At 43.5% G+C, this 14,988-nt stretch overlaps 1 protein-coding gene across 5 annotated transcripts in view; it reads right to left on the bottom strand.

The window, feature by feature from the left end:
* The window catches only part of CREBBP (CREB binding lysine acetyltransferase), a 99,220-nt gene that overhangs the window by 8,957 nt on the left and 75,275 nt on the right, over positions 1 to 14,988 (bottom strand). For all 5 annotated transcript variants that reach the window (XM_074552957.1, XM_074552956.1, XM_074552955.1 and 2 more), the window contains 9 exons: positions 11,985 to 12,065; positions 11,251 to 11,307; positions 9,995 to 10,072; positions 9,448 to 9,515; positions 5,145 to 5,295; positions 3,895 to 4,041; positions 3,177 to 3,290; positions 2,242 to 2,407; positions 1,216 to 1,383 (listed from right to left, as the gene is read on the bottom strand). In XM_074552957.1, the coding sequence (XP_074409058.1) occupies positions 1,216 to 1,383; positions 2,242 to 2,407; positions 3,177 to 3,290; positions 3,895 to 4,041; positions 5,145 to 5,295; positions 9,448 to 9,515; positions 9,995 to 10,072; positions 11,251 to 11,307; positions 11,985 to 12,065 (1,030 nt within the window). The remainder of the gene's footprint in view (positions 1 to 1,215; positions 1,384 to 2,241; positions 2,408 to 3,176; positions 3,291 to 3,894; positions 4,042 to 5,144; positions 5,296 to 9,447; positions 9,516 to 9,994; positions 10,073 to 11,250; positions 11,308 to 11,984; positions 12,066 to 14,988) is intronic.

Raw genomic sequence — 14,988 nt, forward strand, 5'->3', positions numbered from 1 at the left:
TGGCTGGGTGCAGGCTGTGTCCCCAGGCACCAAGGGGAGCACAGGGATGTCCCCACCAAGGCTGCATTGTCTCATTTTAGGCCACAACTTGTCTGAGCTCCCAGTGAATTGTTCTGGGCTTTTTCAAACACCTTTTACCCCCTCCTAGCTGCAGAGTAAATGCTCACAGCACTGTTTTCCCTGATTTACTGGAATTGATCTGTTAGCAAGAGAGGGCTGCTGCCTCATTCCAAACCTTGCCTTCCACTTCTTGTTATATTCATTCAGAAGGAACCAAGTGAAAGCTGTTAACTGTGTGGTTCCATTAAAACACAGCCACAAACTGTATTAACTTTGAAAGAGCTGCTAAGGTTTAACAAAGCAACTTTCTGACATCACAAAATTGATGGATTAAATGCAATCCTCCACATCAATCCCATGTAACACAAACTGAAGGCAAACAGTCACAGCATCTAAGCTTCAAGGGGGCTTTCCCCAGGTAAAGCTTTTGGTTCTACCTCAATCTATGAGACTTCAGATTTTCCTACAACATTTATTTTCAAAACGACTTGCTGCAAATCTCAAGTGAAAGGGACAGCATAAAAGTGCTGAGACCATTTGGTTGCAGATAAAATCAAGATGAAAATAAAAATGAATGATGACGTTCTGTCCAGGGCCCTGAAAAACATGGTTGTTGTTTTTTTGTGGATATTTTTTTGGCTTGGTTGGTTTTTATAGACAAAGAGAGGATGTTGGTGAAGGAACAGAACCATCAGGATCAACTTTTCCCACCAACGCAGAGCTTGCAATAAACACTTTCAAATCTCAGCCCTTTGCTGTTGCAAATGACTACAAAGTACCTGTGCTTAAATAACAGCCACGTTTCATTCAGCTTTGAAAACTCCAGCACCTTTCAAAATGCAAATGCTGGAGGTGCTTTGCAAAGGTGTGAACCAGAAGCTCAGCCAAATGACTGCAAGCAAATGTAGCGTGGCAAAAGCAGCTTAACACATTTCTCTGAGCAGAGAGATGCTGAACTGACATAAGTGACTCCTGAGTCTGTTAAAAAAACCCAAAGCAAGCCATCAGTGGATTTGTGAACCAAGAAGAAAAACAGAAATGCAGTTAAAGGGACCTCTGATTGAATGTCTGCTGTAAATGATCTTTTCTGGTTTATCTGGTGTGACCTCTCTGTATCAAAGCTAAGGGAGAATATGGCACACAAAGCTAACCCACCTCTGTTGTTTCACTAGCTGCAGTGCTCTCTTCCTTCTTCCTCTCCTCCTCCTCCTGCTCCAGCTCCTTGATGCTTTCCTCCAGCACATTAGGCCAGAAATCACCTTCAAAGTAAGGCAGCTCCTTGGCACTGGTCAGCCTGTCCTCAGTTGCTTGTTTGAAGATGTCCTGTTGACATCACAGCAGAGCAGGAACAAATAAATGAATGAAGATCACTTAGGAGAGAGAGGGCAGAGCCAGAGCACAGCCCAGAGCCAGCCTGGCAGCCCTGGCACAGCCCCACTCCCTGCTCCACCCTGAGGCACTGCTGAGCCTCTCCTGACCCCATCAAGCCACCAGTCCATGCTCCTGGCACAATGGCAGATACCAAGATACCCCTGGAAAATGCAGCTGACCCCTCCCTGGTTTCAAAGCCCCCTTATCAGGAGGCCCAGATTTCTTTTCCCAGCTCCAACAAGGCTTGTTAGAGGCTGTTCCTACTCCTCACACTCAGGAACTGTCACTTGCCATCAAAACATCCATTTTTTTCCTGCACTGTCACTACCATTAAGGAATTCTTGTACATTTTAGCATGAAAGGAGTGGCAAATGCTGCCTTTGCCACCTTCTACTCATTTCCTTGGGTACATGTGTGATGTTCTGCAGTTATGAAAATCATTCTTGTCATAAGGAGCTCTTTTATTTCACACTAGTGGGGTCCAGCATTTCACCTGCTCCTCCAGAATCACCAGAAAGAAACAGCTTCCAAAAACCTTGACAAGCTCCATATTTCCTTGCCTAGAAAATGCAGTGAAAGAAAAATACACAAAGGCAGGTTCTTGCAGATTTCCCTTCATGCAGACACCAAACCTAAGGAATTTTCAGCCTGAAAGGCAGAACCTCAAGAAAATCTAAGAAAATTAAGGCACTGGTTGAGAATAAACCTTTTGTACAACATGACTCTGCTTTCCAGGTGTTATGAAACAACAGTAGCTCCCTTCAAATGAGAACACATAAGAATTAAATCAGAAATTAAACAGTAACAAACCTTGTAGTCATGAATGATTCTCTCAGCAAATGCCTTGTCCAGCATCTTCTTATACCACTCTTGCAAACGTTTGGGTTTGGGTATTTTCTGGTCAGGTGGGTGGCAATGGAAGATGTAATCATCTCCTTCACTGGGGGGACAGGCCCAGATGTGCCCTGTCACATACCTGTGTCACACACAACAAACAACAGCTGTGACTCCCACCACAAAGCCAACTCAAACTCGCTATGAATCCAGAGCTCTGGCTTGATTTTTTAAATTTTTAACGTTTTTTTCTTTGTAGCAAAGATGCTGAGGCAATATTTTGACAAGGGATAAGGCCAGGGCTAGAATAATGAAGTTTGAACATCAAGTGAACATCTGACCAAATGAATGCTGCCAGTTTAGGAATTGCATGGAGGGGCTTGACAGCTGGCCTGCAAGCAAAGCTGAGTTAATAGAACAAATAACAATTGATGACTTTTGAGTGTATCCATAGTAAGGAAGAAGACAAGAAAGAGATTAGAAAAGAGATTAGAAAAGATACAGGAAAAATTTTGCACAAGTAGACATGTATATATGCCTTATTCAATTTCTGTAAAACTTTTGCCAATTACATTGACATTAATTCTTTTGCATCAATGAATATAATCAGTTCTTGTGATGTAGTTAATGACTTCAGATCATGCTTTGTTAGGAGTATATAAGCTAGAGAACACACAGAATAAAAAACTTTTTCTTCTTGGCCCTGATCATGTGTGTGTGTGTCACATCCAACGTAACAGTGACATTATCCCAACAACAAAAACCACCGTAGGGACAAAATCCCAATTTCTGTCTCCACTGCACAGAGACGTTTGCAGCATGTATCTCAGAGAGGCGAGAAGGAAACAGAGAGCAGCCCAGGTGCAAATCCCCTGGAGCCCCAGGTCCTTTCCCTGGCAGGGGTCACTCACCCCAGCTTCTTGACGTACTCCAGGTATCCGATGAGGATCTCGTGGTACACGGCCGTGCGCAGGCAGCGCGGCCGGAAGAAGTGGATGCTGTCCAGGTAGGAGATGTACACACGCCTGCAGGGACACACGGACACACTCAGGCCTGCCTCAACACCACTGACAGCTGCCTTCTGCGCTAGGTGAGCATGCAGAAACGCTGATGGTGTTTTAATGCATGTTCAGTTGTCATCCTGTGGTGTAAACAGTCCTCAAAAGCAAAAGAGGGGCTGTGTTTCTTTAGCTCTTCCCACACTTTGGTGTTTGGCAGCAGCACCTGCACTGCAGCACAATTGGTTCCTACAGAGGTGACAATCGTGTCACTACAGCTCAATCCTACATGGAGGCCTGGCTGAAGGCAGCCAGTGAAGCACACACAGCAAGAATATACATCAGGAGGCAAAATTAAAAGCAGAATGCAAAAAATGTAACATTTTTGTTTGTTATAACTGTACATTTTGTAATTTTTTTGGACGTATTATTTTGATGGATATAGGAGGTTGTGTGAGTTGATAATTAGGATAAGCATTTATCCTAATAAATTCCATTTTTTGCTATTTGTTTTTCCCTTCAAAGTCACCTGCAGTCCTAGGGCAGGATGGATTTGTGGCCCAGAACTGAAATGCATGTGCCAGGTGTGTGCAGTGGCCGCCCAGGGCTCAGGGAGGAGGCCGGGGGGTACCTGGTGTTGGGAGGGGGGCAGTCCGAGCCGTACTCCTGCACGTGCATCCCAAAGAAACAAACATCCACTCCATCGATCTCCTCAAACGCAAACAGAGCTTTGGTACGGTAAGGGAACGATTCTGACATCTCACCAGAGTCCACAAATCTGCAGGAGAAAAAAAACCCAAAGAAAATACCAATTATTAAAGCAGTGTGCTATCAGAACAAGGGGATTATTGTCAATTTTATTTTTAACTCCTTAGGAACATTGAGGAACGTTTGAAGGAGCTGGGGCTGTTCAGCCTGGAGAAGAGGAGGCTCAGGGGTGACCTTATTGCTCTCTGCACCTTCCTGAAGGGAGGCTGCACACAGCTGGGGTTGGTCTCTGACAGAACCAGAGCACACAGCCTCCAGCTACCTCAGGGAAGGTACAGGTTGGATATTAGGAAGAAATTTTTCACCAAAAGAATAATAAAGCACTGGAATGCTCTTCCCAGGGAGGTGGTAGAATCCCCATCTCTGGATGTGTTTAAAAAAGCCCGGACATGGCACTTGGTGCTGTAGCCTGGTTGAGGTGTGAGGGCACAGGTTGGACTTGATGATCTTAGGGGTTTCTTCCAACTTCATAATTCTGTGATTCTGTGATTTTAGGCAGGAGTTAAATGGGGTCAGATCAGAGCTGGAGTAAAGCAGGGAATCCTGTTCCTGTAAATTCATGGGAAGACTGTTTCCATACAGAACACAGGGCTGAACAGGCCAGCATTGAGTACATGAATATCCTCAGAGACCACAAGCCTTTAAATAGGCTACAGAGCAGAAAATGCGATGTATTAGGATGAAGTGATGTCACATAAACACACTTTTTATGAATTTAACCCAAAATACTTCACAGCTTTTAAGCTTTTCGTTTATAATGAAGCAAATTAGAAATTACTCCTGAAAGTGGAAGTGTTTCTAGAAACACAACAAAATGAAGGAAGAGTAAGAACAGAACTCAGCAACTGCTCCAAACAAATGAATTCTGTAACCAAGATGTGGTCACGGTCAAGATGGAGTGACACAAAGTCCCAGTATTATAAGCAAGGATGTCCCAAAACCAGTCATTTCCTCTACATTTTTTAACCTTTCATAATCCTAAACATGTCCAAATTTCAAAAATATGCAAAGGCATTAAGATGCAAATTGGCACAATTCTACAACAGCCCCCCAGGAGACTTCAAAATAAAATAAATAAAAATGATTACATTCATTATAATGAACAGGACTAACCTGGATTTCATTCCTGGTTTAACTTCTACTGTTTTGTCCGAGCTTGCTACCACTCTGACAAAGACCTCTCCAGCCTCAGGATGGTTCTGGCGCCGCAGGAATTTGTTCACTCTGTCTTCCAAATGGTTCCCTAAACGTGTGGTCTGCAGCCCTGCAAGGCAAGGGGAGAACAAGCAAGGAAATGTTAACCCTGGAGCTGCTCAGCTCGGGCTGTGCTGTGCTCCAGAGCTGCAGCTTCATTCCCTGCAAGGAAATGGGATTTTCCCCTTTTGTTTTACCTCCATGTGAAAATGGGATGGTTTGATTTATACAGTCAAAATGAAGAGATGCAAACTCAGAAACAAACCCCCCCCCTGCTTTCCTCACCCCACAGTTGGGGCTGAACCCTCTGGAGTGCCACAGTTACCCTGCAAGTGAGCTAACAAAGGCAGCTTTACGTAGCATTTTTCAATTTCAGCCTTATTTGATGAGCCCTGCCAATGTTTTCTCCTCCCAGCCCCACTCTGGCTGGCTGACAGAGATTACATCACTTCACAGACCTGGCTCCATGCCACACCTTTTCAAGCAAGGCAAAGCAAATCAACAGAAATGAAAAGCCTTTTGACTTCAATGGAGATTTCATTGCTTTTGCTTTTCTTTTCAAGAGAGCTTTTGGGCTGCAGTTGCAGCAATCTGCACACCAAGGTTAAATAGTTCCTGCCCAGAGATGGAGGTCCTGGGCAGTTCAAGCCCACAGATTGTCCAGATGCCCTCACTCCATCTCCACATCCACAATTGCCTTTTGTGGGGAGCTGGGTTTGTGGTCTTACAGGATGTGATGGTTTTCAAATAAATCCCCAACAAATTACACAGATCATGATGACTTTGGGTTAAATTAAGAAAGCAGAAGGACCCCACTGTTTTGACTTGAAGATTTATGACTATTTCCCTTATCCTGCTGTACTTATTTCACCACTCATATTTCTGTTTCACTTTATGGTCAATCTGCTGTCTTTTCCAAAGTAATGGTGTAATCCACAGATGTTCATTTTAATAAAATGCATTTAATTTTTGCTCTCTGTTACTTGATTTTTCAGTTGATATTTGGCTCCTGACACAAGGCCCTTGGTTCCTCCTTGACTCTGAGCCTGCACACAGAGTTCTGCAGTGAAATATCTGTGCTAAAAATTACTCTGGGCTCCAATACTGGGGAAAAACTCACATATACTCAAAGGGCTATTTCACGTTCTAAGGGATTTGTACACTTAACATTTTATTTTATAGAATGATGGAATGGTTTGGGTTGGAAAGGCCCTTAAAGCCCATCCAGTGCCACCCCTGCCATGGCAGGGACACCTCCCACTGTCCCAGGCTGCTCCCAGCCCTGCCCAGCCTGGCCTTGGGCACTGCCAGGGATCCAGGGTGGGCACCCTGTGCCAGGGCCTGCCCACCCTCACAGGGAACAATTCCTAATTCCCAATATCCCATCCAGCCCTGCCCTCTGGCAGTTTAATTACAATCAGTTTACAGAAATTGCCAAAGGCAGCAATCTTGATTTACATCTTTTAGCTTGTCCCCTTGTCCAGTGAGATTCTGTGGTCATAACCAGCACAACACAGTCTAAATATCATTTACCTGGGAGTAATTATTAATTTGAATTAAAAAATGCAATTTAAAGGCAGTTTGAAGTAAAAACACCATGTCCTTTACCAATTCCAACACAATGAGCATTTCCCAGGATCTCCCACTCCTATGCACTGTATTGGCATTTCCATATGTAACAGCAGGGGGATGACTCTAAAGGAAATTCACAGAAATTCATATAAAATTCTTTATGAGGGGATTGTTTTGTTCTGTTCATTTCTCTGAAGACAAACAGAAAAAGAAGAAAGGGCTCCATATTTCAGCTGCTGAGTGGGAACATTTTCAGAAAGCCACTGGAGTTAACTCTACTTGTCTTGTTGTGTTTTCATTTTTCATCTTCCCAATGCTAAGCAACCAAGGAATATCTTCTTCCTTCCTTATGCATTAAAGCTTGGAAACCAACAAACCCAAAAAGTCCAGATGAGGAGATAAAAGAACTAGGCAGCATTAAAATTACATGTACTGTAAGCAAAGGATCTAACAGTTGCATATTTTGATCTCTTAGAATGTGAGTGAAAGGCGTTTTAGAAAGCAGTTGGGTTTTGGTTCTTGGGACAGTTCTCACACATGCACCTCTAACAAAAGCTCAAAGCTCAGTGAAAACTGCAGTGCAAAGCTGGGAAAGGCAGCCAAGGTGCTGAGGAGAAACCCCCAGCACAGGTCAGTGACAGCAGCCATGGCCAGGCCTCTGTTAGTGGTGAGTAATTGGACAGAGAGGAAGAAACTCCAACTCCTTCTTGTGACTCCTTGTCAGCAAACTGCTTTGGGTGAATTATTGTCAGGATATCTTTTGTCTTTGAACCCCTCTGCACTGGCTACTGGTGAGGTAATAGTTGTAGATTTTCTTAGCAAAATAAATATTTCAGAAGTTCAGGGTTTTCCAGCAGAACCCAGCTGCACACTGGTTATATCTGGAAGGCTATCAGTTAAAATAACCAATTTTACTCACTGTCCATTAGGAACATGAATGTTCCACAAGAGCTGAGGGATGTGCTGTCTTGGTTATCAGCAGTTGTGCCATCAGGCTTGAGAGAGTGGAGAAAAATTGATGGCAACTTGGGCAGAAAATGCTTTTTTAAGAAGGAACATGATAATGCTTCAAACTCTCACTGCTTAAGTTTGTTTTCAGGTCAGCAGCAGGAGCAAGGTTTTGATGACAAGAACAGACTTTGCTTTCCCTTCCCTGCTCTTGCATTCTCACCAGAGCACTTTTGGAGAAAGCTGATCTGCAGAGCTGAGCCCACCAGAGGGTCCCAGCTGGCAGCAGCACTCACATCCCCAGGGAGGAAAGGAAAAAGCACCATTATTTCCTGTCCAGAACAGAACAGCTACCTTGAACTACATGGCTGCTCAAACTTTAACCAGAGCCACACAACAACTGCAGATATCCAGGGAATCACACACTTATTTTAAGGAAATTTACATCAATACATGCTGTAAAGTTAGCACAGAACAGAAGAGAATCCATTTAAAATGGGTGTCTAACGCTACAGTTGGATTTCATCATTTTATTAATGTTCTCCAATTTTAATCTGTCTTTAATGAGACTAATTTGTGCCTCTTTAACAAAATCCTCTGGAGTGCATCAGGTTACTCCAGAGACTGCTCTGATTGCTGGAACCCACCATGCCCCACACATCATCATCATCATCACCTGCAAATCACCCCCTCACATCTCCTGTTACACAATCAACCACACATGAAGCTCTCAAGAAGTCACATTTTTAATGCAAAACCTTTGCCTTTATCCCAGCTTGGAAGTTTGCAGGTAAAACATCACCCAGTAATGTCCAATACTGGGGAAAAAACTCATATACTCAAAGGACTATTTAACTTTCTAAGGGATTGATACATTTAAAATTTTATTTTGTAGAATCATGGAATAGTAATGGAAGGGAGCTTAAAGCTCATCTTGCTAAAGGAAGGATCAAGGGAGGAATGAAATGTCCCTGCAAGTTGTGTTTGTTCAAGTGCCTGAATCACCCCTTGGTGTCCACACTCACTTTATTTTTCTGCCCTCTGCACTGACTCTGCATTTCCACACCAGCCCCTTCTCCTGCCCCACCTGACCTGCATGAACACAAATGTCCCAGCTGTGCTCCCTGTGAGGATTCTGGAGGCTGAGCCCAGCTGAGCTGCATCTGCTGGGCCTCTCCCCAGTGCCCACTTCCACCAGCCCATGGGATGGGCCCTGCCAGGAGCACCCAGTGCAAGGAGAGACTCAGTTCTCACCCCACCCCTGTTCTGCAGGCAAGAAAAGAAAAGCTCTCCCCACACTCTGGTGTTTGGCAGCAGCACAATTGGTTCCTCCAGGTTATGGGAAGGGCACAGAGGTGACAATTGTGTCACTACAGCTCCAACCCTTGGTGGAGACCTGGCTGAATGCAGCCAGTGAAGCACACACAGCCCTGTGCTCCTCCTATCTGTCCCTTTCTGCTTTTAACCCTAGAAAACAATGACAGGGATGTCAAACACACCAAGCAGCAACAAGACTGACCACAAACACACAAACAGCAGGGCTTTCAAATGTTGATTAAAATTCCAACAGCCTCAGGCTGTGCTGCTCCCCATTTTGCAAATGTTCCTGTGCTGTCTGTCATGACAACACAAAGTCTCAATCAAAAACCCATTAGGGGTGGCAGGAGGAAGATGAAGATAAAAACAGGAATACCAAACTCACTTTTAGCACTGAATTTGTTTTCTTTGCGTGTTCTACCAGTTTTCTTCAGACAATTATCACAGACAAACCTATTGAGGAAAAAAAAAAGCCAAAAATTTAGCATAAACCCATTATTGGTGAGCTTAAACCCAATGTTTGAACATGTAATTTAAATGTCAGAGTACAATATATTTTTCCCTGGCTTTGAACAGCTTATTTCACTCCATTTTTGAGGGATTTAAAGCTGGTTTAACTCTGCCAAGCAGTTACACCTGCATTTGTGTTCTGTGCACACAAACTCCCCTCCAGCCAGCTGCCCTTGGTTAAGAGTTAGGAAGAAACCACACAGATCTGTGTGGATGAATATATACATTTTCATCTGAATATACTGAACTAAGACCCCAATCACACAAAAAAGTATTTTATTTAGAAATGCTTTGTCCCTTTGTACCCAGTTCTTTAAAAGGTTGTGCCCACATATTGAAGAACAAAGGAAGAAAGTCTTTAATTACATAAACTACATCAGTCTCATTATACAAGGGGTAAAAAACTAACAAACATTTCTTACCCTGAAGGCCAAATAATATCATAATGTAACACACAAATCTGGTGCATCTTCCGACCACATTCTTTGCAGTCAACAAACCTGAAGAGAAAAAAACAGCAGCAAATTACCTTTGGTGTTAGGTAAGTAATTTTCCAGAATTCAGAATGAAAGAAGGAGTTGCCATTCCTCTGCTAAGAGCTGAATCAATTTCATCAGGTCCAATTTACATTTAAGTTTAAAGAAATACTCAGAATAGAATCAGATGTACATCTATCAATCCATGTATAAGTTATACATATATTTCTATACCTATATATAAATTGCAGAATGTGCTGGTTTAAAAATCTGAAAGGGGCTGTCATGAACAACTTTTTCTGGATCTTTTCTATCCTCTTCTAAGCAGAGTCCCAGTTTCACAGAATTCTCAACAATACCTCCACAGATTTAATTCTGAATTGCTGCAACAACCACAAGCTGAATAAATGGTTGCTCAACTTACTGTAAATGTAAGAACTAGTCATTCATGAGCCACCCTGCCAAAAAAACATGTATTAACTTGTCCTTGCCTGCATGGCTCTGCTGTAGTCTTGTATTTATCTTTTATTTCCTGGTCAAAAAATTGTATGTCAGAATTCTTTTTCAAGATGGGAAAACTGTTAGAGGTTTTCCCATTCCAGAGTGCAGGGCAGGTTAAGAAGCCAAATGCACTGGGGTCTGTCCCAGTCCAGCCTTCCAGGCTAGGGAGGAGCTCTATTTAAAATTTGCAAAGATAAGCAAAGGAATCAAATTGTGTTGTGTCTCAAACTGCCAGAGAACATGGAGCAGGCTGATAAAATCCCTCTGCAGGGAAAGCAACCCCGTGTTCAGCTGGGCACCCCCTGAGCCTCCCCAGGCTCACACAGGGTGCCCTGGCCTTTGGGTGGGCACAGCACCCAGGGAAGAGAAAAATGTGGTTTAGAACCACCAGGGGAAATGCAGAAGTGTCCCAGCAGTGCAGAGTGAAAGCTCTGGAGGAGGGAGGGCCATTCCCAGCCCTGGATTTACCCAAATAACAGAACCAGGAACTGTCTGTGGAACAGGCTCCTGTGGTCCTCTGGGGTAGCAAATCCACTTCAGGTGCTGTGCCATGAATTTTAGGGAAGGATTCTGCAGTCTGTTTGGGCAGGGATGGGGGTACAGAGGAGTTCTTTACTCCCTGCCCCATTTCTGCCCCGCTGGCTGAAGGACAAGTGGAAGCACAGAGATTTTGGAAGGGAAAACAACAGCCTGGTACTCACGGCTCTGGATCCAGGGTATCGTTTTTCTTCTTTTCAAACTGATCCTTAGAGATGGTTCTAGAGACAAAGAGTTAATATGAAAACTCAGTAGCACCCTCACACCAGAGGCTCACACAATATCATGCTTTGCTGAATTGCAGCAAACCTCAATTCTGAAGAAAGCACCTCAGTATTTATTTTCTGGTCAGAGTAAGCAATTCAGTTAATTGTATTTTAAGCTACAGAAAATATTTTTCCCATTTCACTTTCTGTGTAAATTAAAAGCAAGAGATATCCAAGTCTACACATAAAATTAAAATCATAAAGAACAAGGGAAGCTACTGTCAGTAAAGCAGCCACCTTCCAAACCAGCTCATAAGCCTCAAATCTGATTTTTCTGGCCAGGTTAGAGGCAAGCCTTTGGTTTTAGAAACATGAGCTGTGCTTCAGAAGGTGAGTTATCAGAATTAGACTGAGGTTTTGCATTAGAAAGGTGATGGATTAGTGACATTTATTGACACAGCTTCCACTGCTCCCCTCTAAACACATTACCCAGGCTCTGCACCCCGGGAATGGGCAGCAGTGCTGGGCACAGTAACAGACCCAGCAGCTCTTAATCCCATCCCTCTAAATCCTCTGCTAAGAAGGAATAAAGCATTTCCCCACCCACAGGTTTGGCTTTTACCCCCAAACCAGCACACCCTCCCCCTGCCCCACTCCCAAATTCAGGCTGCAGAGGAAAGGAAGAGACTTACGTTTGAGGCTGGGAAGGGTCATCACCCAGGGTGACATTCTCCCCCTGGATTTCAGTGAAACACTTCTCACAGAAGTGATACCTGTCAGCAAGAAGGCCATATTTGGGTGAGCTGGTCCAGCACAAACACAGCCACCCAAGCACGGAGCCACCAACCAGGGCAGGGCAGATCACCAGGAGCACGACGGAAGGGGGGACGTTGTTGGTTGATTGATGGGTCAGTGTGGACAATGAGGAGCACAGAGGGAGGGGAGGGCAGGATTAGAGAACAGGGGAGGGAACAAACAGCACAGACGTAAGAGGTAAGACGCAAACACCAAGACAACACAGAGCAGAAAGCCAAGGCAAAGCACAGATTAGCATTCGGTCTCATTTCACACATTGTAACAAGTGCTGGGCCTCACTGCCCAAAGCTGGGCAGGGTTTGGGCAGGAGCCACCAAGAGCTACCTTTGTACAGGCTTCAAATTGAAGAATTTGGATTTGATTTGCATCGCTCAGGGAAAAAAAAAATTCTCTTTGATTCCAAGCTTGCGACTGATCGAGTTTTGTTTGAGTAAAAAGGAGCCTGTCAACAAGCTTTAAGGAGACATTTATTACAGATTTAAGTAATTAGGAAATATGCTGAAAGCATTTACTGATTGTGAGTCAAAACTGCAAAAGCAGAAACACTTGATATTGAAAAAAATCCATAAAAATAATAAATTCAAAATTTGATTGTAAGATTAAATGTGACCAATTGCTCAGCTAACATTCTTTCATATAAATGAAACCAAATCCATACTCTAGACAAACATTTAACAGAAATGCAATTATGGGTCAGAGTTTCCAGCCATTTATATAAATAAATACAATATATGTATATATGTGAACAACATGAAATATTGTACATACATACAATATATTTATCAGGTACATTCAGGATGTGGAATTAATTCAGCTTTACAAATTGAACATAAGGATAGGTACAATTTTTGGTCACCAGACCAAGAGCCAATCCAAGTCATACTCAGCAAAAACAGTTCTGCAGTTTACCAAACCAAGCTGAGTAAATTGGAATACAACTCTATGAAAATACAATCTGCATTTGAAAAAATAAAATAACATCAATGTTATATGGATTTTGGAGGGGGGGGGTGTGCTTGGTGGGGTTTTTGTTTTGTTTTGGGTTTTGTTTTGGTTGTTTGTTTCAGATGAACTGGAACCAAAGTTGTCAGGGTCACTAAAATAAAAAAAATAAAATAAATAAAAAAGGAGGCTAAATGTTTGGAAAGGATATGAATTCACACATGAACAAAGGTAACAGAGAGGCCACAGCTGTAAAATGCAGGAAGGCCACAAAGGATCATCAAAATAAAGGAGCTTTATGGAGAGTGAGAGAGTGGAAGCAGCGATGGCAGCACAGGAGGAGCAGGTTTAGTACTCAGACACCAGAGCCGTGGGGATGGATGTCACAGGCACCAAGGGGACTCAGGGTCACAATGAACCAACAACCCCAGGGTGGAGCCTGAGCAAGGGGACAGCTCTGCCCCCTCAGCCCACCCCGGACACCTCAATGCAGTCCCAGAGAGCTCCTGGCCTGGAGACAGCCCTGACGGCATGGCATGGATCAGAATTGCTGCTGGGACACACTGGGGCCATGCTGGCCAGGGGAGATGCTCCACCAGCCCTGCCTGAAGCCTGGAAGCTGCTGCAGGAGCTGCAGGGGCAGGAGGGCCCAGGAGCCCTGGGAAGGGCTGGTGCCAGCTCACCCAAGCCCAGTGACACTGCCAGGGAAGCCCTGCCAGCCTGACCCCCCTGAAACCCAGCTCCTCCTAGGGCACCCCCTGGCACCAAACACAGCATCCTCCCAGGGAAAACAGGCTCTGGGAGCTGAGAATGCAACACAGCAAGGCCAGGGGGAAAACATATGTATTCCACTGATTTATCCCTGGGCATGATAAATACACTGTGGTTATTAGAGAGGAGGGTGGCAGGGTTTCAGTTTTCAGGAGTGCACGGACACAGCACATCTCATTTCCACTGACTTCCCTTGCCCCTCACACCCCATCCCTAAACTGATAACATACTAGCTAAGAATTTTTTAAAAATCCAAACATAAGAGGTTCAGAGGTTTATATCCTTTCACACATCGTCCATTTCTTTTTTTCCTATAATGTGCTTCTTTCAATTTTTCTTAAATTAAAAACCCCCACCACTATTTTCCTTACTAACACAGTTGCTTGTCATTTTAAGAGTCAGATTGGGAAGGATTGAACATCAGGAGGACCCAAATACAGGAGAATGAAGGCAGAAAAATCCATGGCCAAGGCTCCTATTAATAATTTGCTACATTTAAACAGTCCCAGAAAATGTTAATTCTGATCCATTTTCAGAATAACTTATGGGCTTTCAAAGCACTCTAAGCTTTAATCCATGATATTAAAATGAGGAAATAAAAACTGAAGTACAGTGAAAATGAATCACCTAAAGATCATGAACATTTGTCCATAAAATAACCAAGGTGAAGCAATAGCTGTAACTTATTATGGATGTGGACCCTCAGAAACAGAGACCTGCCTTTTGCATGTCACCACAAATATTCAGCAAAACCCATAAAAAAAACACACAATATTGTAGTTACAGCAGCCAGAGAAACCCCAAAGAATGCACTTATTGCAACACATCAAACATGAAAAGCTTTTCAAATGCAGACTGTTCAGGGGACTCCTGTTTATTAAAGAGCAACATTATGGTTCAACAGCAAAGTCCAGAAAATGCTCAATCTCACAGGAACAGGTGAATTCCCCACTGTAATTCAGTGCAAAGGCAATTCTAAATTCATAACTGGATGGCAGCATTGACCTGAAACACCACTTGGTTTTCTCAACTGGATATTCACACATGCAGCACATTTTCTCAACACTTCACCCTGAATTTCTGCCTTATTATGGAGTCTGAATGGTTCTATACCAAATAATTACCTTAATGATTGAACTGTAGTGCCTGAGCTCATTTATTCAATGG

The sequence above is a fragment of the Zonotrichia albicollis genome, chromosome 16, assembly GCF_047830755.1.
Source record: "Zonotrichia albicollis isolate bZonAlb1 chromosome 16, bZonAlb1.hap1, whole genome shotgun sequence".
In the NCBI taxonomy this organism is placed as follows: Eukaryota; Metazoa; Chordata; class Aves; order Passeriformes; family Passerellidae; genus Zonotrichia; species Zonotrichia albicollis.